The sequence below is a fragment of the Hyperolius riggenbachi genome, chromosome 6, assembly GCF_040937935.1.
Source record: "Hyperolius riggenbachi isolate aHypRig1 chromosome 6, aHypRig1.pri, whole genome shotgun sequence".
NCBI classification, from domain to species: Eukaryota; Metazoa; Chordata; class Amphibia; order Anura; family Hyperoliidae; genus Hyperolius; species Hyperolius riggenbachi.
The window spans coordinates 214,040,553-214,062,657 of record NC_090651.1 but is presented as its reverse complement, the minus strand read 5'-3'; the positions used below and the strand labels follow the sequence as shown (position 1 = coordinate 214,062,657).

At 46.6% G+C, this 22,105-nt stretch overlaps 1 protein-coding gene across 8 annotated transcripts in view; it reads left to right on the top strand.

Moving 5' to 3' along the window:
• Window positions 1-22,105, top strand: part of LOC137521307 (sorting nexin-19-like) — a 317,109-nt gene that overhangs the window by 61,836 nt on the left and 233,168 nt on the right. For all 8 annotated transcript variants that reach the window (XM_068240401.1, XM_068240400.1, XM_068240399.1 and 5 more), the window contains exons 7-9: window positions 17,829-17,925; window positions 20,315-20,459; window positions 20,921-21,050. In XM_068240401.1, coding sequence (XP_068096502.1) covers window positions 17,829-17,925; window positions 20,315-20,459; window positions 20,921-21,050 — 372 coding nt within the window. The remainder of the gene's footprint in view (window positions 1-17,828; window positions 17,926-20,314; window positions 20,460-20,920; window positions 21,051-22,105) is intronic.

The window sequence follows — 22,105 nt, the reverse complement described above, 5'->3', positions numbered from 1 at the left end:
ACCTTCTGAGGTAAGGACTGCCAGGTAGGCAGTTCTAAAGTGCCCTGATGATACCACAGGGGTCCCACCCCTCATGTCTGGTATCAGGGCGCTGGGTAAATCGAGACAGACCTGAAAATGTTAATAAATCTGCCCTGACCTGTACGGTTCTGTGAGATGGAGCCCATATATGGGTAGATATGATTTCTAGCCCCCAGGATAAGGGGAGGGCTCATCTCATCCTCTAAGGGGGTGTGTGGCTCCCCGCCCTCACTCCCTCCTACTGACTCAGGGGCATAAGAATGGCAGAGGACCCAAAACTCAGTGTCCTCCACACTGAAACATCTTGCACTCATCAGATGCCAGCTTGAGGATATGCTGGCATCCACCTGGTCTGAACTCTGGACTTTGAAACCAAGGACTTTATGATTCTTCCCACAATAAGGACATCTTTCCAGGAACTAAGTATTTTTTCTCCCTTCTTTTATTTTTCATACTGGCTATTACTGTTTCCATAATTGTTGATTTTAATAATTGTCTGTATATATTAATTATTTATATTGCGTGAATAAACGACTTTCTCCAAGTCATTCACTGTCTGCTACCCTGCTTATCAGCACACACAGAACTGATCCCGGGTCTCTGAAGATACGCTACTGTTTGTTTGTTGTTGGCTAGACAGAATATCGTGTGTTTAACCGTTTTATTCGCAGGATTAGTCAGTCAGTTAGTGGGTTCCACGGTCCCATAGTAACCGCGGTGGTGGCAGTTTACTCTGAACCAGTGGGTGAAGTGGTAATCACCCGTGTCTCACAGGCTCCCTTCTGAGTTGTCTGCGGCTAATTCTTAACGGTTCCTGCGCATTGACTGCGACCAGAGTTCGCACGATCTGTGCGCTGGCACCGTTTAGAAGGCTAAGTGCGGTCAGCCACGAGGGCTCCTGTGACAGTGTTAGGCAGCGGTGGAGATCTGTGTTGTGCTGAAAGTATCTGCGATAGCGCTAGCGCTATCGAGAAACGAACTAATTCGTTGGTGTAGCTGGAAGGCAATATATTTTTTATATATACAGAGAGACTGTGTAGCCAGTACCCCTTCCCCAAAGTTTTATTTTATTTGGCATGGAAATGTCCGGGAACTACCAGAACATGTGCCTAGCAGACCTGGAAAATCTTTGCGAAGAGAGGGGCATTGGCATCCTCCGCAAGACAAAACGGGACCTGATAGCCGACTTGTCCAGATGGGATACCCAGCAACTGCGGGAGCCGGGAGTGTCCGCTGAAGTGGATACCAGCCCATCTGACAATCGAGGGGAACCAGAGACTGAGACTCCTGACCGTACAGAGGTTGTGCATCCTGAGGGCCCTGCATCAACAGTTACGCCGGAGAATGTCAGTGTGGACCCCAATCCCAGAGTTTCTGACAGTACTCGCCCGGAACTGGCCAGTACTGGACTGTCCATGGGTGCTGACCCGGTAATGCAGCAGGCATTACAAAAGCTGATGGAGACTGACCTGGACAAGTACCTGCAGTACATGGCGGAGCAAAAGCGAGAGGCACGAGAGGAGCGGGAGCGCCAATCTGCAGAACGCAAAGCTGCTGCTGCTGCTGCTGAACGCCACGCCGAGAGGGATGCCGCTGAGCGAGAACGGGAGCGCCAACGACAGCATGAGCTAAACATGGCAAAAGTGCAACAGGCCAGCCGGAGTTCACCGCCCAGCCTCCCTGCTGAAGGAGCTGCAGCACCCGTAAGTGCAAAATTTAAATTTGCTAATATTGAAAAAGACACTGACATTGACTTGTTTTTGCGGTCTTTTGAGAAAGCATGCCGTCAGTATCGTCTGTCCCAAGACCAGTGGGCCAGACATCTGACACCGTTGCTGCGCTACAAAGCGCTTGATGCCTTCGCAGAATTGCCTGCGGAGAAGGATAATGATTATGATGCTATAAAAGACGCTATCATTACTAAGTACCAGCTGACGCCAGAAGCCTATCGCAAAAAGTTCAGGGCCTGGCAGAAAAAGTCTTCTGATTCGTACCGAGATGTGGTCAGCAGCTTGCTCACCACACTCCGCCAGTGGACACTAGGCCTCACCAAAGGGTCTTATGGCGTCCTGGAGGACTTGATAGTCCTGGAACAATTTCTGAACATTTGCCCTGCTGATGTACGACAATTTGTGCTAGAACGCAAGCCGGCTTCAGCAACTGTCGCTGCAGACCTTGCTGAGACTTTTGCAACTACCCGGGTGGCTGATACCCGCAGGACTGTCCCATCCAGCTGGAGGGGAGGTCAGCCCAATACCTCGGCAGACTCTCCTGCCCCTGTGAGCCGTCCGCCACAGAGGCCACCCAGCACAGCTTCTGCACCCAGGTCTGCAGCCCCTGGAGAGGTCACCTGTCACTACTGCCACAAGACGGGACACATGAAGTTCACCTGTCCGGAGCGGAGGCAGGCCACCCCAGCACCTGGACCACCCGCACCTCGCCCGCGGCAGACACCACCCGCCAGCGTACCCCAACCAGGAGCCGCATCCAACCTGATGTTTGCAAAGGGGGCAGGGAACTCCCCCATCACAAGCAATCACCAGCTGGTTACTGTGAATGACCAGCTTGTCACTGGTTTCCGTGACACCGGAGCAGATGTCACTCTGGTGCGTGCACACCTTGTCCCCGCAGAGGCCATCATTCCTGACCAGTACCTCACCCTCACTGGAGTGGGGGGCACTCTTTCGCACATTCCCCAAGCCCGGGTGTCCATCGACTGGGGGGTGGGGGTCCACGAGAAGGTTGTTGGGATCCTGGACCAACTGCCGGTCCCTGTTTTGCTGGGGACCGACTTGGGCACGCTGGTGTCGTACTATGAACCTGCACCAAGCCCTGTGGAATGCCAGGACGGAGACGGACTCTCTGCCCACACCCAGGTACTTTGCACCCAGGGGCAAGAACAGGGGGGAGGTGGGTTGAACGTGCCCAGTTCACGGGAACCTGTGTTTGATGTACAAACTGTCTGTGATGAAAATGTTACTGTTATTAATGCTTGTAACAATGATGTAGGTGATGCCAATATGTGCCATTCTGAAGGTATACCTGTGCTAGCGGTAACACGCAGCCATACTGCTCAGAACCTGGGCTCAGAACAGGTGGAGGAGGTTCCGGCCTCCTCCCCCTCCTCTGACCACAGGAATGGTACCCTTCAGCCACTAGCCTCATATGCCACGGGCCAGCTGGCTGAGAGTGAGAGTGCTGCATTTGTGCAAGCACTCCAGACTGACCCTAGCCTCGAGGCCCTCAGAAAACAGGCTTCTGAGCCCCTCACAGAAGAGGCTACATTCAAGGTATACTGGGAAGGTGGGAAGTTGTACAGTGAGCCTGTACACCCCACCGAAGGTGAAATGGGGATGGGTACCAAGTTGCTTGTGGTACCTAGTGCCTTCCGGGGGCATGTGCTGAAGTCCGCACATGACATTCCCCTGGCCGGGCACTTGGGGATCCACAGGACACTTGATCGTATCCGGGGACATTTCTACTGGCCTCAAATGCGGATAGATGTGACGAACTACTGCCGCTCATGTACCATTTGCCAAAAGGTAAAAAGGGCTGGGAATCCCCGCAAAGCTCCCTTGTGTCCACTGCCAATCATAGGTGAGCCCTTTCACCGAGTGGCGGTCGACATAATTGGACCGTTGCCCACTCCCAGCAGCAGTGGCAAAAGGTACATCCTGACGGTGGTGGATTACGCCACCCGCTATCCTGAGGCCATGGCACTTTCCTCCCTGAGGGCGGACAAGGTAGCCGACGCGCTACTTAACATTTTCTCCCGAGTCGGGTTCCCTGCGGAGATGCTCTCTGACCAGGGAACCCAGTTTATGTCCGGACTCATGGAGGCCCTGTGCAAAAAGATACAGATGACGCACCTTGTCTCCAGTCCCTACCACCCGCAGACCAATGGACTGTGTGAGAGGTTCAACGGGTCGCTGAAGCAAATGCTGACCACGTTTGTTGAGTCGCAAGGTGGGGACTGGGAACGATACCTGCCTCATCTGTTGTTTGCATACAGGGAGGTGCCGCAGGAATCTACCGGGTTCTCCCCGTTCGAGCTCCTGTATGGTAGGAATGTCCGAGGACCCCTACAATTGATGCGGGAGACGTGGGAGGGCAAGGGGGACCCTACCGATGTCTCTGTAGTTGATTACGTTCTCAGGTTCAGGGACAAGATGGAGTCCCTCACACAAATGGTAACGGAAAACATGGCCCAGGCTCAGGCCAAACAAAAACTCTGGTATGACCGCACTGCTGGAGAGCGGTCATTTGAAGTAGGTGACAAAGTGTATGCCCTTCTTCCAGTGAGGCAGAACAAGCTGCAAGCAGCCTGGGAGGGACCCTACACTATAGTGCAACGGTTAAACCCTCTGACATATCTGGTGAACATGGGAGGCAGGAAACAGAAAAGCTTTCATGTCAACATGCTGAAGGCCCACCATGACAGGACCAAGTATGTGCTGCCAGTGTGCAGCCGGTTAGAGCAGGGAGAGGCAGACCCCCTGTTAGACCTGCTGGCTGACATACGAGATGTGGACAGCGACCTAAGTGTCAACCCACAACTCTCCTCCTCCCAGCAAGAGCAGTTGCAGGAGGTGCTGGGTCCGTACCAGCACACCTTCTCCGGTGTCCCGGGGCGGACCAGTCGGGCAGTGCATAGGGTAGATACGGGCACCCATCCCCCCATCCGGCAATCCGCTTACCGCGTCTCCCCAGAGGTGCAAGCGGACATGCAGAAAGAGGTGAGGGAGATGCTGGAGCTAGGGGTGGTTCAAAAGTCCTGTAGTGCCTGGGCAGCCCCTGTTGTCCTAGTCCCCAAGAAGGACCAGACAACTCGGTTCTGCGTGGACTACAGGAAGTTGAACGCCATCACCACTACAGATGCCTACCCCATGCCTCGCATCGATGAGTTGTTGGATACGCTGGCATCCGCCAGGTACCTATCAATCATGGATCTGAGCCGGGGGTACTGGCAGATACCACTTGCACCTGACGCGAGGCAGAAGTCGGCCTTCATCACCCCTTTTGGCCTCTTCGAGTTCACGATGATGCCCTTTGGGATGAAGAACGCTCCTGCCACGTTTCAGCGGGCCGTAAACGACCTGCTGGAGGGACTGCAAGGGTTCGCTGTAGCGTACTTGGATGACATTGCGGTGTTCAGCCCCACCTGGGAGGAACACCTCAAACACCTGTCCCAGGTACTAGAGAGGCTGGCCGCAGCCAATCTGACAGTTAAGCCGAGTAAGTGTCAGATTGGTATGACCGAGGTGCAGTACTTAGGTCACCGGGTGGGGGGTAACACCCTGAAACCTGACACGGGAAAGGTGGACGCCATCCTGGCATGGCCTCGGCCTATCACGAAAAAGCAGGTCCAGGCGTTCCTGGGGACCGCCGGCTACTATAGGAAATTTGTTCCAGCCTATAGTACCCTGGCGAAGCCCCTGACCGATGCCACTAGCAAGAAACACCCCAAGGTTGTTAGCTGGACCCCCGCTTGCGAGAACGCCTTCCAAGCGTTGAAGCAGGCACTCGCGAGTGCCCCTGTGCTGCAAGCCCCGGATTTCAGTCGTCGGTTTGTTGTGCAAACCGATGCCTCTGACTACGGTCTCGGCGCAGTCCTCAGCCAGGTGGATGGACAGGGCGATGAACACCCTATCCTCTACCTGAGCCGGAAGCTCCTGCCCCGAGAGGTAGCCTACTCCACCACTGAAAAGGAGTGCCTAGCGATCGTGTGGGCCCTACAGAAACTACAATCGTATCTGTACGGTCGCTCTTTCACGATCATTACCGACCATAACCCCCTCAGTTGGCTAAACCGTACTGCTGGGACCAATGGCAAGCTCCTACGGTGGAGCCTGTCATTGCAACAGTACGACTTTACGATCCAACACAAAGCAGGCAGCCGACACCAGAACGCCGATGGGCTATCCCGTTGCAACGGGGAACTAGATCAGACATCGCAGGTTAGCGGCAACGACACACATCTTGCTGATGCATGTCTATCTGCCTTCTCCCCAGGGGGGGCTGTCACGGACGGTTGCGTCCTGTAACCGCCCGTGAAGGAAAGCGATCGCACTCGATCGCTCTGCATCGATTGCGCTTCAAATCGATACAATCTGGGTTGAGTGTGTAGGGGCAGCTGCAGTCTCTTCTCACTCAAGAGAGAGAGCACCAGCAGGCTGGATGGCTCTTTTGATATGCTAATGAGCCTAATCTGCCCTGGAGAGCCCTGGCTTCAAGCTGTGCTGATGGCCCATCCATCAGGTACAAGGTGACAAGCATCCTGGCAGAAGCAATCTAGCTGGGGGGAAAGCCAGACCCACTGGCGCCCTCACTGCAGGGGAGATGACACCTAGCTGGCTGCCCAAACTTCAAAGAAGCCTTTGCCTGGGAATAACCTCAGTCTCATAGCCTAATTCATAACTTCCCAGATCTGTCATATTTCTGGGGTTCCTGAGGTAGCAGCGTTGCCAAACGTGGGGGAAGGGTAGCATGAGCCCCGGTGCTGGTTCTGAGGAAGTTTCAGAACCTTCTGAGGTAAGGACTGCCAGGTAGGCAGTTCTAAAGTGCCCTGATGATACCACAGGGGTCCCACCCCTCATGTCTGGTATCAGGGCGCTGGGTAAATCGAGACAGACCTGAAAATGTTAATAAATCTGCCCTGACCTGTACGGTTCTGTGAGATGGAGCCCATATATGGGTAGATATGATTTCTAGCCCCCAGGATAAGGGGAGGGCTCATCTCATCCTCTAAGGGGGTGTGTGGCTCCCCGCCCTCACTCCCTCCTACTGACTCAGGGGCATAAGAATGGCAGAGGACCCAAAACTCAGTGTCCTCCACACTGAAACATCTTGCACTCATCAGATGCCAGCTTGAGGATATGCTGGCATCCACCTGGTCTGAACTCTGAACTCTGGACTTTGAAACCAAGGACTTTATGATTCTTCCCACAATAAGGACATCTTTCCAGGAACTAAGTATTTTTTCTCCCTTTTATTTTTCATACTGGCTATTACTGTTTCCATAATTGTTGATTTTAATAATTGTCTGTATATATTAATTATTTATATTGCGTGAATAAACGACTTTCTCCAAGTCATTCACTGTCTGCTACCCTGCTTATCAGCACACACAGAACTGATCCCGGGTCTCTGAAGATACGCTACTGTTTGTTTGTTGTTGGCTAGACAGAATATCGTGTGTTTAACCGTTTTATTCGCAGGATTAGTCAGTCAGTTAGTGGGTTCCACGGTCCCATAGTAACCGCGGTGGTGGCAGTTTACTCTGAACCAGTGGGTGAAGTGGTAATCACCCGTGTCTCACAGGCTCCCTTCTGAGTTGTCTGCGGCTAATTCTTAACGGTTCCTGCGCATTGACTGCGACCAGAGTTCGCACGATCTGTGCGCTGGCACCGTTTAGAAGGCTAAGTGCGGTCAGCCACGAGGGCTCCTGTGACAGACCTCAAGAAAAAAACTCCCTCCATTCCCTTTTATATCTGCCGGTTTTGTGATTGCTTCTCTTTGGCTGCTGGGGCTTGCTGTAGATTCTGGGAGAAATTGATTAGCTCAGCAGATGCACTTTCTGCGCTTCCTGCAAAAAGTCTGTTGCTGTACCGTCCCCCTCTCCCCAAATTATGCCTGCTAATTGTAGGGCAAGAAATCGACCACATGGTGAATCACTGGGCCTGTCTCGTGGGAAAGTTCAGTGAGCGAGAAAGGCTCAAATTGCAGTGAAATCAGTCGTGCAACTCTCTCTCCCTCATCCCTATTAAAGAGTTTATTTTTCCAGCATTGACTGAATCTGTTGCGCATTCCTTGACTTCACTGCTCTAAGTATAAAGAACCTTTTCTTATGCAGTAGAGTCCCAGTTATCCGGAACTCCACTAACCAGCACAAATCCCCGGCAGTAGGCCTGAACGATTTTAGGAAAAGATTGAATTGCACGATTTCTGCCAGAAATTGCGATTTTTTTGATTCACTATTTTCTTCAAATCAAGCTTTAGCACTAAATTCACAATGTACAGTAACATTTACAAACATACATTAACAGAAAATGACATTATACTATCAAATTGATAGTATGTTGTCATTTTCTGTCATGTTTGTAAATATTACTGTACATTGTGAATTTAGTGCTAAAGCTTGATTCTGTACTTACCACCTCTGGACCTAGGGAGTATGCCCCCCAACCATCATAGTAAGTATGACCAGTATGCCCCCACCCCTCATAGTATGTATGGCCAGTATGCCCCCCTACCCCTCATAGTATGTATGGCCAGTATGCCCCCCTACCCCTCATAGTATGTATGGCCAGTATGCCCCCCTACCCCTCATAGTATGTATGACCAGTATGCCCCCCACCCCTCATAGTATGTATGGCCAGTATGCCCCCCAACCATCATAGTAAGTATGACCAGTATGCCCCCTACCCCTCATAGTATGTATGACCAGTATGCCCCCCACCCCTCATAGTATGTATGGCCAGTATGCCCCCCTACCCCTCATAGTATGTATGGCCAGTATGCCCCCCTACCCCTCATAGTATGTATGGCCAGTATGCCCCCCTACCCCTCATAGTATGTATGACCAGTATGCCCCCCCACCCCTCATAGTATGTATGACCAGTATGCCCCCCACCCCTCATAGTATGTATGGCCAGTATGCCCCCTACCCCTCATAGTATGTATGACCAGTATGCCCCCCACCCCTCATAGTATGTATGGCCAGTATGCCCCCCTACCCCTCATAGTATGTATGGCCAGTATGCCCCCCTACCCCTCATAGTATGTATGGCCAGTATGCCCCCCTACCCCTCATAGTATGTATGGCCAGTATGCCCCCCTACCCCTCATAGTATGTATGGCCAGTATGCCCCCCCTACCCCTCATAGTATGTATGGCCAGTATGCCCCCCTACCCCTCATAGTATGTATGGCCAGTATGCCCCCCTACCCCTCATAGTATGTATGACCAGTATCCCCCCACCCCTCATAGTATGTAAGCCAGTATCCCCCTCATAGTATGTATGGCCAGTATGCCCCCCTACCCCTCATAGTATGTATGACCAGTATCCCTTCCATTCCTCATAGTATGTATGGCCAGTACCCCCCCCCCCATTCCTCATAGTATGTATGGCCAGGATCCCCCCCCCCCATTCCTCATAGTATGTATGGCCACAATCCACCCCCATTCCTCATAGTATGTATGGCCACAATCCACCCCCATTCCTCATAGTATGTATGGCCAGTATCCACCCCCATTCCTCATAGTATGTATGGCCAGTATCCACCCCCATTCCTCATAGTATGTATGACCAGTATGCCCCCCTACCCCTCATAGTATGTATGGCCAGTATCCCTTCCCCCCCCCCCCCTATTCCTCATAGTATGTATGGCCAGTATCGCCCCGTTCCTAATAGTATGTATGGCCTGTATTCCCCCCCCCCCCCCCAACCCTCATGGTATGTATGGCCAGTATTCCCCCCCCCCCCATTCCTCATAGTATGTATGACCAGTATCCACCCCCATTCCTCATAGTATGTATGACCAGTATGCCCCCCTACCCCTCATAGTATGTATGGCCAGTATCGCCCGTTCCTAATAGTATGTATGGCCTGTATTCCCCCCCCCCCACCCCTCATGGTATGTATGGCCAGTATTCCCCCCCCCCCCATTCCTCATAGTATGTATGACCAGTATCCCCCCCCATCCCTCATAGTATGTATGGCCAGTATCCCCTCCCCCCCTACCCCTCATAGTATGTATGGCCAGTATCGCCCCGTTCCTAATAGTATGTATGGCCTGTATTCCCCCCCCACCCCTCATGGTATGTATGGCCAGTATTCCCCCCCCCCCCATTCCTCATAGTATGTATGACCAGTATCCCCCCCCCCCATCCCTCATAGTATGTATGGCCAGTATCCCCTCCCCCCTCATTATTATTATTATTATTATTATTATTTAGTATTTATATAGCGTCAACCTCTTCCGCAGCGCTGTACAGAGCTCACAATCTAGTCTCTACTAGTCTATAGCGTGTAGTGCATGTATTGTAGTCTAGGGCCAATTTTTAGGGGAAGCCAATTAACTTATCTGTATGTTTTTGGATTGTGGGAGGAAACCGGAGTGCCCGGAGGAAACCCACGCAGACACTGGGAGAACATACAAACTCTTTGCAGATGTTGACCTGGTTGGGGTTTGAACCAGGGACCCAGCGCTGCAAGGCGATAACACTAACCACTACGCCACCGTGCTGCCTCATAGTATGTATGGCCAGTATCCCCCCATCCCTCGTAGTATATATGACCAGTATGCCCCCCTACCCCTCATAGTATGTATGACCAATATCCCCGCAATCCCTCATAGTATGTATGGCCAGTATACACCCACCCTTCATAGTATGTATGGCCAGTATACCCCCACCCCTCATAGTATGTGTGGCCAGTATCCCCCCACCCCTCATAGTATGTATGGCCAGTATTCCCCCCCCCCCATTCCTCATATTATGTATGGCCAGTACCCCCCCACCCCTTATAGTATGTATGGCCAGTATCCCCCCCCCCCCATCCCTCATAGTATGTATGGCCAGTATACCCTCACCCCTCATAGTATGTATGGCCAGTATCCCCCACCCCTCATAGTATGTATGGCCAGTATTCCCTCCCCCCATTCCTCATATTATGTATGGCCAATGCCCCCCACCCCTTATGTATGGCCAGTACCCCCCACCCCTTATAGTATGTATGGCCAGTATCCCTCATAGAATGTATGGCCAGTATCCCCCCACCCCTCATAGTATGTATGGCCTGTATGCCCCAGTGTGTGAGGGCGGGATCAGGGTCTGTGAGGTTGCTGGCAGGGGGCTGATTGACATGTCCTGAAGTGTATGAGGGCGGCGGAGGGGGGTAGAGCATAGCAGTGGCGGGGTCTGTGTCAGACCATTTCGCTGCGCATAATATTTCAGGCAATGAGTGATGACCCTGGGCTGGGGGCTGAACAGTTATGTGCGGCGGAGTCAGTGTATTGCTGATTGCTTATGAGGCGGGGGGCGGGTCCACTCAAGTCAAGAGCGGCACAAAGCTTCACCAATCCCTGGATAGGGATGGTATGACTGCGGCAGTAGGCGGAGCTGTACAGAGCGTACAGCTCCGCCTACCGCCGCCATCATACCATCGCTATCCAGCGATTGGTGAAGCTGTGTGCCGCTCTGGACTGGAATCTCCCCCGCTGCCCGGCTCATTAACAATTAGCAATACGCTCTGCGTACTGCAGCATCAGTGGCTCTCCTTCCATATGTGCGGCAGTAGGCGGACCAAGCGGCCAAGCACAGAGGGCACAGCGGGCACTCGGAAAACCGCAGCTACTGACAATCACCAGATCGTCTTCACATGAATCGCGGTTTCGGTTTAAAACTGCAAAACCGTTCAGCCCGACCCGGCAGTACTCAGTGGTGAAGGCCAACGTCTTGTGGGCTCTGCTCGGCTACCCCAAGGTTATAGGGAACCTTAACTGAGAGGGATATGGATGTTTCCTTTTAAACTATACCAGTTGCTTGTCAGCCCTGCTGATCTCTTTGACTGCAGTGGTGGCCAAATCACACACCTGAAACAAGCATGCAGCTAATCCAGTCTGACTTCAGTCAGAGCACCTGATCTGCATGCTTGCTCAGGGTCTGTGGCTGAAAGTATTAGAGACACAGGATCAGCAGGAGAGTCAGGCAGCTGGAATTATTTTAAAAGGAAAAATCCATATCCTTCTCGGTTTAGGTTCCCTTTAATATACCTTCAATTACTGTATTTTACCATATAATATGTAGTTCATGGTATGTATGCAGACTAGTATAACTGTATTAGGTAAGCCTATTTTTACCATTGAGTCTCAAGTAACCAGAAAGCACACTTGACATGCATCAGCCGATCCCTGTTGGTGCCAAGTAATAACTGAGACTCTACTGTAGCCTGCTTTCCCAAGTGTTGAAATCATATATTTAACGGTATACATCTGAGGTATGACATGTTTCCTGTTCATCCAGGAGTTCCAAATGCCATTAATTTAGGGTACCTATTATAAAGGTGGCCCAGTCAGAAGCTGTGGCCTCTTAATACAGTAGCTTAAATTAACAATAAAGGAAATAAAATTGCTGAAAGATTTGTGTAGGCACTGCTATAAAGTTTATTTTTTTTGTCTCTGATCATCTCATTAACCCAAAAAAGTGACAAACACAATGGTATTCATGTTTGTCTGTCAGTCCATCCATCTGGTCGCCCGTCATCTAATATTCCTGACACTGAAGTACATTAAACAGTCTCTGTCTGCTTCGAGGTAGAAATGATCCTGAATATTGGCTACATTAAGTGGCTCTCATTGTCCATTATCTGCCCATTATTCACTGGAAAATGAGAGCTCCCAGTAATGTCCTCGCTCTCCATACATTACTTAAAACTAATAAAGAGAAAAAAATCACATACGTGAAGAATTTAGAAAGTACTGTGGTTTGAGTATCCACTGAGTGTGTATGCAGCTCCCTCTGCTGGGCTGAAGATCATTTTATCCATCCGACAATCCTGTTCTTTGCGGGAGATTAAATATTCATTTTTCTCTGCCCGATAATTCACCAGTCTATGTACATATTCATGTTGCCTAATGCAAACCTTGAGCTTTCAGTACTCAGATCAGCAATTAAGAGTTCTTCAGCACATTTATAAACTGCATTGAAAATGCTTGAAGACTGTGGTAGTATTTTTAGGAACTCCTATCACAACAGTGCATTTTTGTTTAGTATCAACAGTGCTCAAAGTAAAAGCAGATAAAGAGCACATAAATATTTTAAATGCGACAGTAAAGAAATGGGAGCTGCCAAATGCCAACGCATTTTCTCATGGGGGGGGGGGGAGAAAATGCATGAGAAAATGCGTTTGGCTACTTTCAGCAGCTCTTCCTGACACCAACTCCCCCATCATGCCCTCCGCCCCTGAACCACCGAAGGTAGCTGATCTATTGCAACATTTACGAGAACAGGAAATACCATTACTATCGTTAGAAGCAACCACTTTTATTCATGTGAATAGATGCAGAGGTTGATCCCTTTAAGTATAATTTTCGTCGTCTGCTGGAAATACGTTTACTGCCCCCAAGTGTCCTTTTGAACCAACCAGCCCTTAACCTCCTCTGCATTCAGTTTCTGCTGGATTTCTGTGCAAAGAGTGATCAATTAATTTCATACTGCCTTACCAAAATGTGTCAAGCAAGGGTCCAGTATACATTTTGTGTTTAATAAAAGCTTGAAACCTAAAATTTAAATTAAATTTCAAAATTACTCCCCAAAACCTCTCCCCAAAAACGAATACGAATATAAAGATGGCCACACATCTAGCGATGACAGGCGGATTCAACCTAGAGACAAATCTCTCTCTGATAGAATTTGATTACAGAAAGATCTATTGGCTGCCCATTCACTGCAGCCCGATTTCCGAGCGATTTCAACTTGAAAGCGCTCGAGAATCGGCCGCATCTGTTGCCTCTAGGTCCATTGTCTAGTGTATAAATGTACCCCCTTGTGTATTTATTCTTTACCTGTCCTGTGTCAACCACCGCACGGTCTGTCTTCAGAATCCCCCGCAGATTGTAGGTGGCCACGTCTAGGTGCCCCCAGTATAGGCTAGGTAGGTTTAGGTGTCTCCCAGTATAGGCTAGGTAGGTACAGGTGTCCCCCACTCCAGGTAGGTACAGGTGTCCCCCACTCCAGGTAAGTACAGGTGTCCCCCACTCCAGGTAAACAAAAATCGGGAAGGTTCGCACACTCAAGTGATCCAAAATCAAGGTTTATTCAATCAACGTGACACAAGTCCACTCCATATACTGACGACTTGTTTCGGGGCCCTGTGGGGTCCCCTTTGTCAAGGTAAAACAGTACAGAATGGTTACTATTCCAATAGGTAGTAAGATATTAGAAAGGGGTTAAGTTGCCAAAGGGTAAAAAAAAGTACATTTTGAATCCCAGAGATACAGAGGCTCCTTTTTAGAATGGTAAAAGTTAACTATGGTATTAAGGAAGAACTGTTCAGTCTTTCTCAGTACAGAATGAAGTTTATCAAGAAATGGTAAAGCCACTCTCTCTTCGTTCATAGTTTTCATGCAGGAGTTGATTACTCAAAAACGGCAGATACATGATAAAATCTGACTTTTGGGAGCTCATCCCTATTTTTGAGTTGCTAAATGGAAAAATACCCGGAATTAAATCTTGCAGTCTCATAACTTTCCAAAGACTCCCCAATTGTGTTTAAGGATTTTTGAAAAGCAGGTTGGATTGCTGTCTTGGAAAATTTGGAGACAGTGGGCACTAAAGCCTCTTCACTAAATTTAGTTGCTACCAACAGAGCATATCACGTTGCTTAAAGGAAACCTGAGATTAATGAAAAGGAAAAATGTATACACACCTGGGGCTTCCTCCAGACCCCTTCGGCCTGATCGGTCCCTTGCCGTCCTCCTCCGTTGCCTCGTTCCTTTGCTATGGCTGCTGGTAATTTCATGTGTCGGTACTTACTGTGCATGTGCTGAATGCTCCCTGTGGCAGGGAGCCACAGTAGAGTAATGAGGCAACTGAGGAGGATGGCGAGGAACCGATCAGGCTGAAGGAGGATGGTGGAAGCCAAAGGTATGTATAATTATTTTTCTTTTCCTTAATCTCTGGTACACTTTAAAAGGCTGGATGGACAACATCATCACAGAGAAATCCAAACTTTCTTTAGGACCTTCTCTTTGGTGCTTAGCTAGAGGAAGCTTCAAGGGTAGCAGAATAAAAACAAGTTTGCCTCTGTAGAGAAATTTTAAGCAAAAGGAAAAAGTTAAACTTTTCATGAATAAATTAAGATTTAGAGGAGGTATACCAAAATAGCAGCTCTCAATGCCAAAAATCAAATATTTTTATAAACCTTTTGAGAGAAATGTACAAGGTCAACAGCAACAAGTAAAGTGCCATTTTTTCTAGTTTGAAAGAAGTTTAGTTATGGAGGTACATGAGGAGGCTAGATAATAGTCTCCCTATTTCTTGTTTCAAAGCCAAAAAAAAATCCTACCATTTGATCATTGGTCTTGAAAATGCTAATTGTTACTTTTTTTGTATTTCAAAAATCAGTGGTCCTTCTACAATAACTTTGACAGGGTAAGATTACTTTACAGCAGCAGCAGATTTGTTGCACGATTACTTTCACAAATCATCAGTCATTGTGGAAAACCTTGAATGCCTCAGCGTGGCTAGAGAACTCAGTGATTCAATTTCAGTTTAGAACCTTGCCTTTCAGCCTTAGGATAACACAACAATTTTCACAAAAGTGGTTGTGGAAATGGTAGTCTTTCTAAGGCTTCAAGAGATTATACGTATCCTTCATCTGGATGAATTTTACCTTTTTGTTACAAAGCTTTTGTTACCTTTTGTTACAAAGCTTTCTCGCTCAGGAGGACATCTGCAAAGTTCAGGATATTTTATCCACTTAGCATTTGGGTAATAATTGGAAAGGGTCCTATCTCATACCTTCTTGGGAAAAAGCTATTTCTGGGGATTTAATTAAAGCGGACCGAAACCAAACATTTTTTTTTTAATTCAAAATATTTAGTTGCACCACTCTGACACATATAAAGATAAATAAACACTCCTTCAAGCCTATGAGCATTTCAGTGCATGCTTTTCACCCTCCTCTTTGCATAACTAGGGTTATACAGGTGGCAGCCATTAGCAATTCCTCCTTTGCTGGACACCATCTACTTCACCAGTTTGCTGGATTATTTGCCGGCAATATGAAAGGAAGGGGAGGGGTTTCTCCAATAAATGTAAAATATTTTATATTTGTCATCATGCAGCTGAAAAAAGGCTGCTATTTACTATTATAATTTAGAAAATAGATTTTATTTCTGAAATCTTGTATTTTTAGTTTGGGTCCACTTTAAACGCTAAGGTTCAGAGGGCCTTTCTGCTTGGACAAAAACTTTTTAAAAGCTCACAATGTCACCAGGGAAGCAATGTCTCTTGGTGTAAGCCAGGTTCTCGTCAATGCAGTGGAAATTTTTATAATCCTAGGATGGAAAAGTGGATTCATTGGAGAAAACTGGGTTTTGTCCAACTTGATGGAACTTAAATGAGATGGTGGAAGTAGAATGGTTCCATGGATAAAAAAGTGCCCAAATCCATCTAATTACAGGTGAAAATCTGAAGAGCACAAGGGCTCACAGGAAAGGCCTCTTATTTTATCTATCCCTGCCCTCTGCCAGGAAAACTTGTATGGCTGTAATTTGCTTATCAGTGATGTTTACTATATTCCTGACAAGCTTCCGACAAGACGGAAGCTGTCCCTTCCATGCCTAGAAATGAACTCTTTCAAGCAGCAAAATAAAACAAGTAAATAGCCTGGTTATTAATATTTTGCACTGTACATACAGATGTTTATCTCATCATGTCACATATCACCTCGGGTACACTTTAAAGTTGTTGGACTCGCTCTAGAAAAGGTATTCATTTTGAAAAGATGTTCATTTTGAGACTTGTTCTCAGAATGAAATAATTGAGTGGCACAATCTTTTCTTCAATGAAAAAGTGCACTAGTATTTTTAGACCAAATAGTCACATAGTCAGATGGGGAGGGGCACATTGCACCTGACATACTTATCCCATAATTTATTTATTTTTTTAAATGGGAAGACTGGCCATAGACTTTAATATAAAACCTGCATGCAGTGAGTTAGACTAACGTGATCAATTATAAAGAAGTACTGTGAACAGGTCCATAGAATTGTATGGGCAGTGAGTTAACATGCAAAATTTGTCTGCAATGCAACTGACCACTGTGAACAAGGCCTGCAGGTAGAAGAACCTTGGTTATTGCCCAGTTTGACAGACTTCAGCAGGCTCCTAGCTTTTGAATGAGACATTTTAAAGACAAGGAATATCTCAGAAAAAGCAATTCTATGCTGATAGCTAGGAAAACAGTTACATCAAAACACTATTACCAAATCTCGAAGGTGTTTTTCCAACAATTTAGAACAATGCATTTTGCAGCCGAGTATTATAAATATTTTGGATCTGTTTCAGAGGGAATTTATACAGGGCCTTAAAATGAGCACTTCAGATAGCAGCCTAGTGCATTCCCCGATGCCCCTGTCATTCAAGGCTTTTTAATTCAAAGATTCTGCACAGCTGTGAATTTGAACTTAAAACGATTGATTCCTAAAAACTGATTGCAGTTTCCAGGGAATTGAATATAGTGCTAGAATTGCTTTCAATTTTACCCTTTTGAACTGTTGTTGGTTTCCTTAAAATGTCAAACCATTAAAACATTTAATTGCCATTGCAACCGCAAGGATAGTAGGAGGACTCCAGCCTTTGCCCACCAGATAGCCAAACAGGACAATAGCAGAGGACAAAACTAGATTTGAACTTCATACAGACTTTTTACCAAATGTAGTGTCCTTCCATGAAGAACATGATATTGTAGTTATTTCCCTTCTTTGCAAATCCTGTTAAAAACACAGAGAATGTAAGTATTTAGACGTTGTGAGAAGTGTGCAGTCAATGGAAGCCCTGAGGGTGTTTAATGTTTTATCTTTTCTATGTTGGACTGAACCACTTATTTTACAAAATTGTCTACCCTGCCCAGATCACAGATGATTACATGCATGCTCTTTTTTTGCATATTCTATAGGAACTGGTCAGTGTATTTTATTGGCCAGTTTAGTTATAGCCTTCAGGGTCATAGCCGGAGTCTAATGTATATAGTCATACTTGTGCAAGTTGGAGCATAAATTACCCTCCCTCTGTCTTGTCAGGTCTCGACTCAGATTCCCATCCAGTAAGATTGCACCTGTCCTGAGTTCTGTGGATGTCCATGAGAAGATTCCGTACTCTGTTCGGGAAGGCAGCACGGTGAGATTGCATAACTTTAATCTGTCTTTAACTGACATCTGGAATCTGGCTGCAGGGATCACTGAAACATTGCATTCATATCCTTCTAACAATGCTTTTATCTGTACTGATACAGTCAGTGTAGAGTTTGCAGAATGATCACAATGCTGCAGGGCTCCAAGCACATGGCCATTGTCACTTCCAAACAGAAAAGAGAATAATACAAATGAAAATGAGCAAAAAAAAAAACTGATATGGACTGCTAAGCTTCTTTTCTCATTGGGGTTAACTGTTGAAAAATGTTTAATTCTACTTTGGATCAGTTTTTTTTCCTAAAGTGTAACTCCAGTCACAGAAATGGAACATTGAAACTTTTATAACAAATTGTTTAATGAAATGCTAAACTTGAAGCTTGAAATCTTCTGTATATATAGAAGGCCCCGTGGGAGCCTCTTGTAAGGGCTGGCACTGGTATATAGGCCATATAACTACTTTAGAGACCTCACCACTTCAAGATAATTAAACTGTTGGGTAGTTTAGTGTTCCAGCATCCACCAAACACTCGGCTGATGGGATTCGTCGGCATACCCGCAGACCCGGACGTGCCGCCACGAGTCTTGCAGACGCGTGCGGCTTAAGTGGAAATGAGTGACACGTGACATGACCTACATATGTATGTACAGTGCCAAGCGCACAAATGAATATGCTGTGTTGCTTTTCTTCTTTCTCTGCCTGAGGTCTCATGCACACTACATGCAATTCCAATGTTTTTTTTTCCCAATTTTTATTTATTTCTTTTTATTGAAGAATCATAAAACAGAACTTGTATCTTCCCTCCTTCCCCACCCCCACCAAAGCCCCTTTTTACAACTTGTTCCTATTCCGTCAGGTAAAGGTCAAGGACTACGGAGCCCACCAACATGGGGCTTAACCCTCTGGAGATTGCCTACCCAGTACTCTACTCTATAACATGGGTAGACAAAGTAGAGGGTTAACAGTCACGATGGAACAAAAAAACACAGAGGCACCAGGGGCCCAAATGGTGCAGTACATCAAAAATGATGGAAGCAAAAAAATATAAAAAGAAGGTACTCAAAAAGGGATGTTGCAAAGGGGCAACCAACCACTGCAGGCAGGTGGAGATCAATAAACCTGACTCCACTCAGGGGTCCAGGCTATCCGGAGATGGTCGCAGTTTTAGAGCAAAATGCCCTGGGGGGGGGGGGGGGGGAGGGGGGGGTATACAATGCACAACAGGATGTAAAGGCACCCTGAAAATAAAATGAATTGAAAACAATAAAATAAAAGCCAAGGTTTGACCACCTTACCTGTTAAGTTAGGCCCAAGGGAAGAAAAGAGCTTCTAAATTTGGGAGCCCCCTTTAATAAAAGTACTCCTAGCTATCCTAGTTATTCACTGAATGTGTGGGGCTATGACCATGCCTATGCAACAGCTGAAAGAGGCAGTGACTGACAGACACCTCTGGTGTGCTAAGGTACATATGATCACAATGAATCGGAGTCAACTAAACGAATGAGAGCATGCTCTTTTACATTTTTGACATTCTAGCACACTGTGGTGTATATAGTACTATAAAAAATTACATTGCTGGCTATTGGACTGCCAGACCTTCACATGTTGATTTAATACTTGTATAGACAAGCTGATATCTGGACATTGTGATCAGAGCTGTGGAGTTGAAGTCGAGGAGTTGAAGTAATTTTGGGTACCTGGAGTTTGAGTAAGTCGTTTCAATAAACTGAAACCTCAGAGTCTGATGATTTTTGTACCAACTCCACAGTCCTGGTAAGAATTAGACTAAGGAGTCGGAGCAATTTTGGGTACCTGGAGTCGAAGTCAGTGGTTTCATAAACTGAGGAGTTGGAGTCGGATCATTTTTTTGTACGGACTCCACAGCCCTTATTGTTATAGGTATGGGGTATTGGTTTATGCACAGGCTCATATGTTCATGCACAGGCACTATTTCCATATTCATTTTGAAAAAGCCATTTGCAACTGCAGAAGCATTTAGCTCCAAAAGTTCAAACGTGCACTTTTGGCTGTATGCTGCTACTTACCTTTTGCTTAGGTAATCATGACAGCACTAAAAGGCAAGACACTGCAAATTGCATTCCCTCACTATAGTAAATTTGCTTTATAGCGCAGTGAAAATACGGCAGAGGCAATAAAATGTTCCTTTACATCTACAAAGTAATATTATTACAATCCCAGACTGGACTGTACTTGCATGGAATTATGTTGTCCCATCTTTCAGTGGGATTTTTTCTGGGTGCTCTCACATCCCAAAAACACATTAGATTGTGAACCCCTCTCAGGGATACAGTGTTCTGTTTTCTCTGATGGAGCTGTGCTGGGGTCTTGTATTAGCTCATGTTGTTCTTCTGTGCAGATGTCTGATGTTCTGTCATTGGATGGTATGGAGTCCTTCATCCAGAAAAGGGAAAACATACTGCACGAGCTTTCTGCCTTTCCAGAACGGTCACTAGTGCATGGCACACAGACTCTGCCCACCACCCTTAATCCCCAGGCAGCAGGTAAGAGTGGAAGTGTAACAGGCTATATTGGAATGTGGGTCATGTTTTTAATGGATATAAACAAAAAATGTAGGTTTTTAGCTGCTATAGAGATTTCTATCCTCTATTTACTAAGCTTCCAGAGATGCAATGTTTTGTATAACGGAAATTGAGCTAGCATGCCAAGTAGGCCAAAACTATTTACGTTAAATGTATTGCCCAGGCCTGCCACAAATGTACAGCCATCTACGTTCTGATGAGATGAATAACAGTGTTTGTAAATAATCATAAAGTTTTTAGGAAGTTACAGCAACAGCAAGTTAAAAATATAAATGAGGATCACCAGTTTAAACACAGTCTGTAATTATGCCTCTGCAACTTGTTTTTATTTAACCGCTTCCAGCATCTCTGTATAGTGAATATTTGATGTAATGATGAGTGCTGGCTATGCCTTGTATGAACGGAGTATTATGTTGGTACAGGCTTGGATGGTGATCTGTCAGCAGTGGCTCTGGAGGTACTCTGGCTGGTGATGAGGGATCATTGGAGCTGGCTGTGTACAGACAACATGCAGAAGGTGACGCATCTCCTGTGTGGCAGCCTCATCCAGAGGTGAGTCATCTATTGCTCATCACGACCAAAGAACTAGTACACAAAATTCCACAGGACTTATTTATCAAAGTATTGCAGTCTGTGCTGCCCCACAGTCAACTTTGAGGTAGGGAATTAAGAAAAGAGAGCTGTGTGCAGTTGGTGTTGGGCAAGACAGACCTGGTGGATGTAAAAAGTACATTGTTGATCATTATACCTGGTTTCTCGGCAGAAGAGGGGATATTTATAGAACGAACTCTCGAAAAATCTCACATTTACATTACATTTGATTTAGTCTTCAAAGCAGTGTGAGGTGTGAATTGCACCAGCCTAATTAAGTTTATTAAATAACAGAATATTTCTATTTAGTTGCTATGAGTTACTATGTTCTATACACTGCTGTTTTCTATATTATAGGAGTGTCTTTTTTCCTAGTTTTCTCTTAGTTGTATTTCATGTTGTCACCACAAGGTGGTACTGTGGGACAGCTATTTAACATAAGAAACAGGTGTGGATGTTTGCAACTGCATTTTGTCATTCATCTATCAATAGTCGATTAGTCGATCTCCCGATTGACATCCTAAAGAACAACTTGTGTGTCTTCTTTTTATGGTAATGTTATATTAGCCCTGCGATAGGACTGCCAATATTCCTCATCTTTGTTGTCCATAGCACAGTAGATGTAAGATGCTTCTCTTCCACTTCCTGACCATTGGATGTTGTTGTTCTGCTCTGTGTGCTATTGCAGCCATAGAGACAGACACTTACAAAGAGCTTGCAGGGCCACCCTTATGTTATCATCTAAGGAACTGAGGGCCAGATTTATCAAGAGTGTCTGAGACAAAATATTAGTAGGCTTTTAGAAATCCGTGCAGAACTGTCTCATGCATCTTAAGAAATCATTAGATAGTACAGATTCCTTCTTAAACTGTAAGGAATAGAAGGGGTTAGGAAGGTCTCTCAGGCAGTGCAGTGTGTGATGGGAATTGCTGTTGCTGAGGTAACCAACACACCTACTGTATTGATAGCAGCAGGCTCTGAGGAAGAATTCAGCAGGTGGAAGGGGCACATCACAA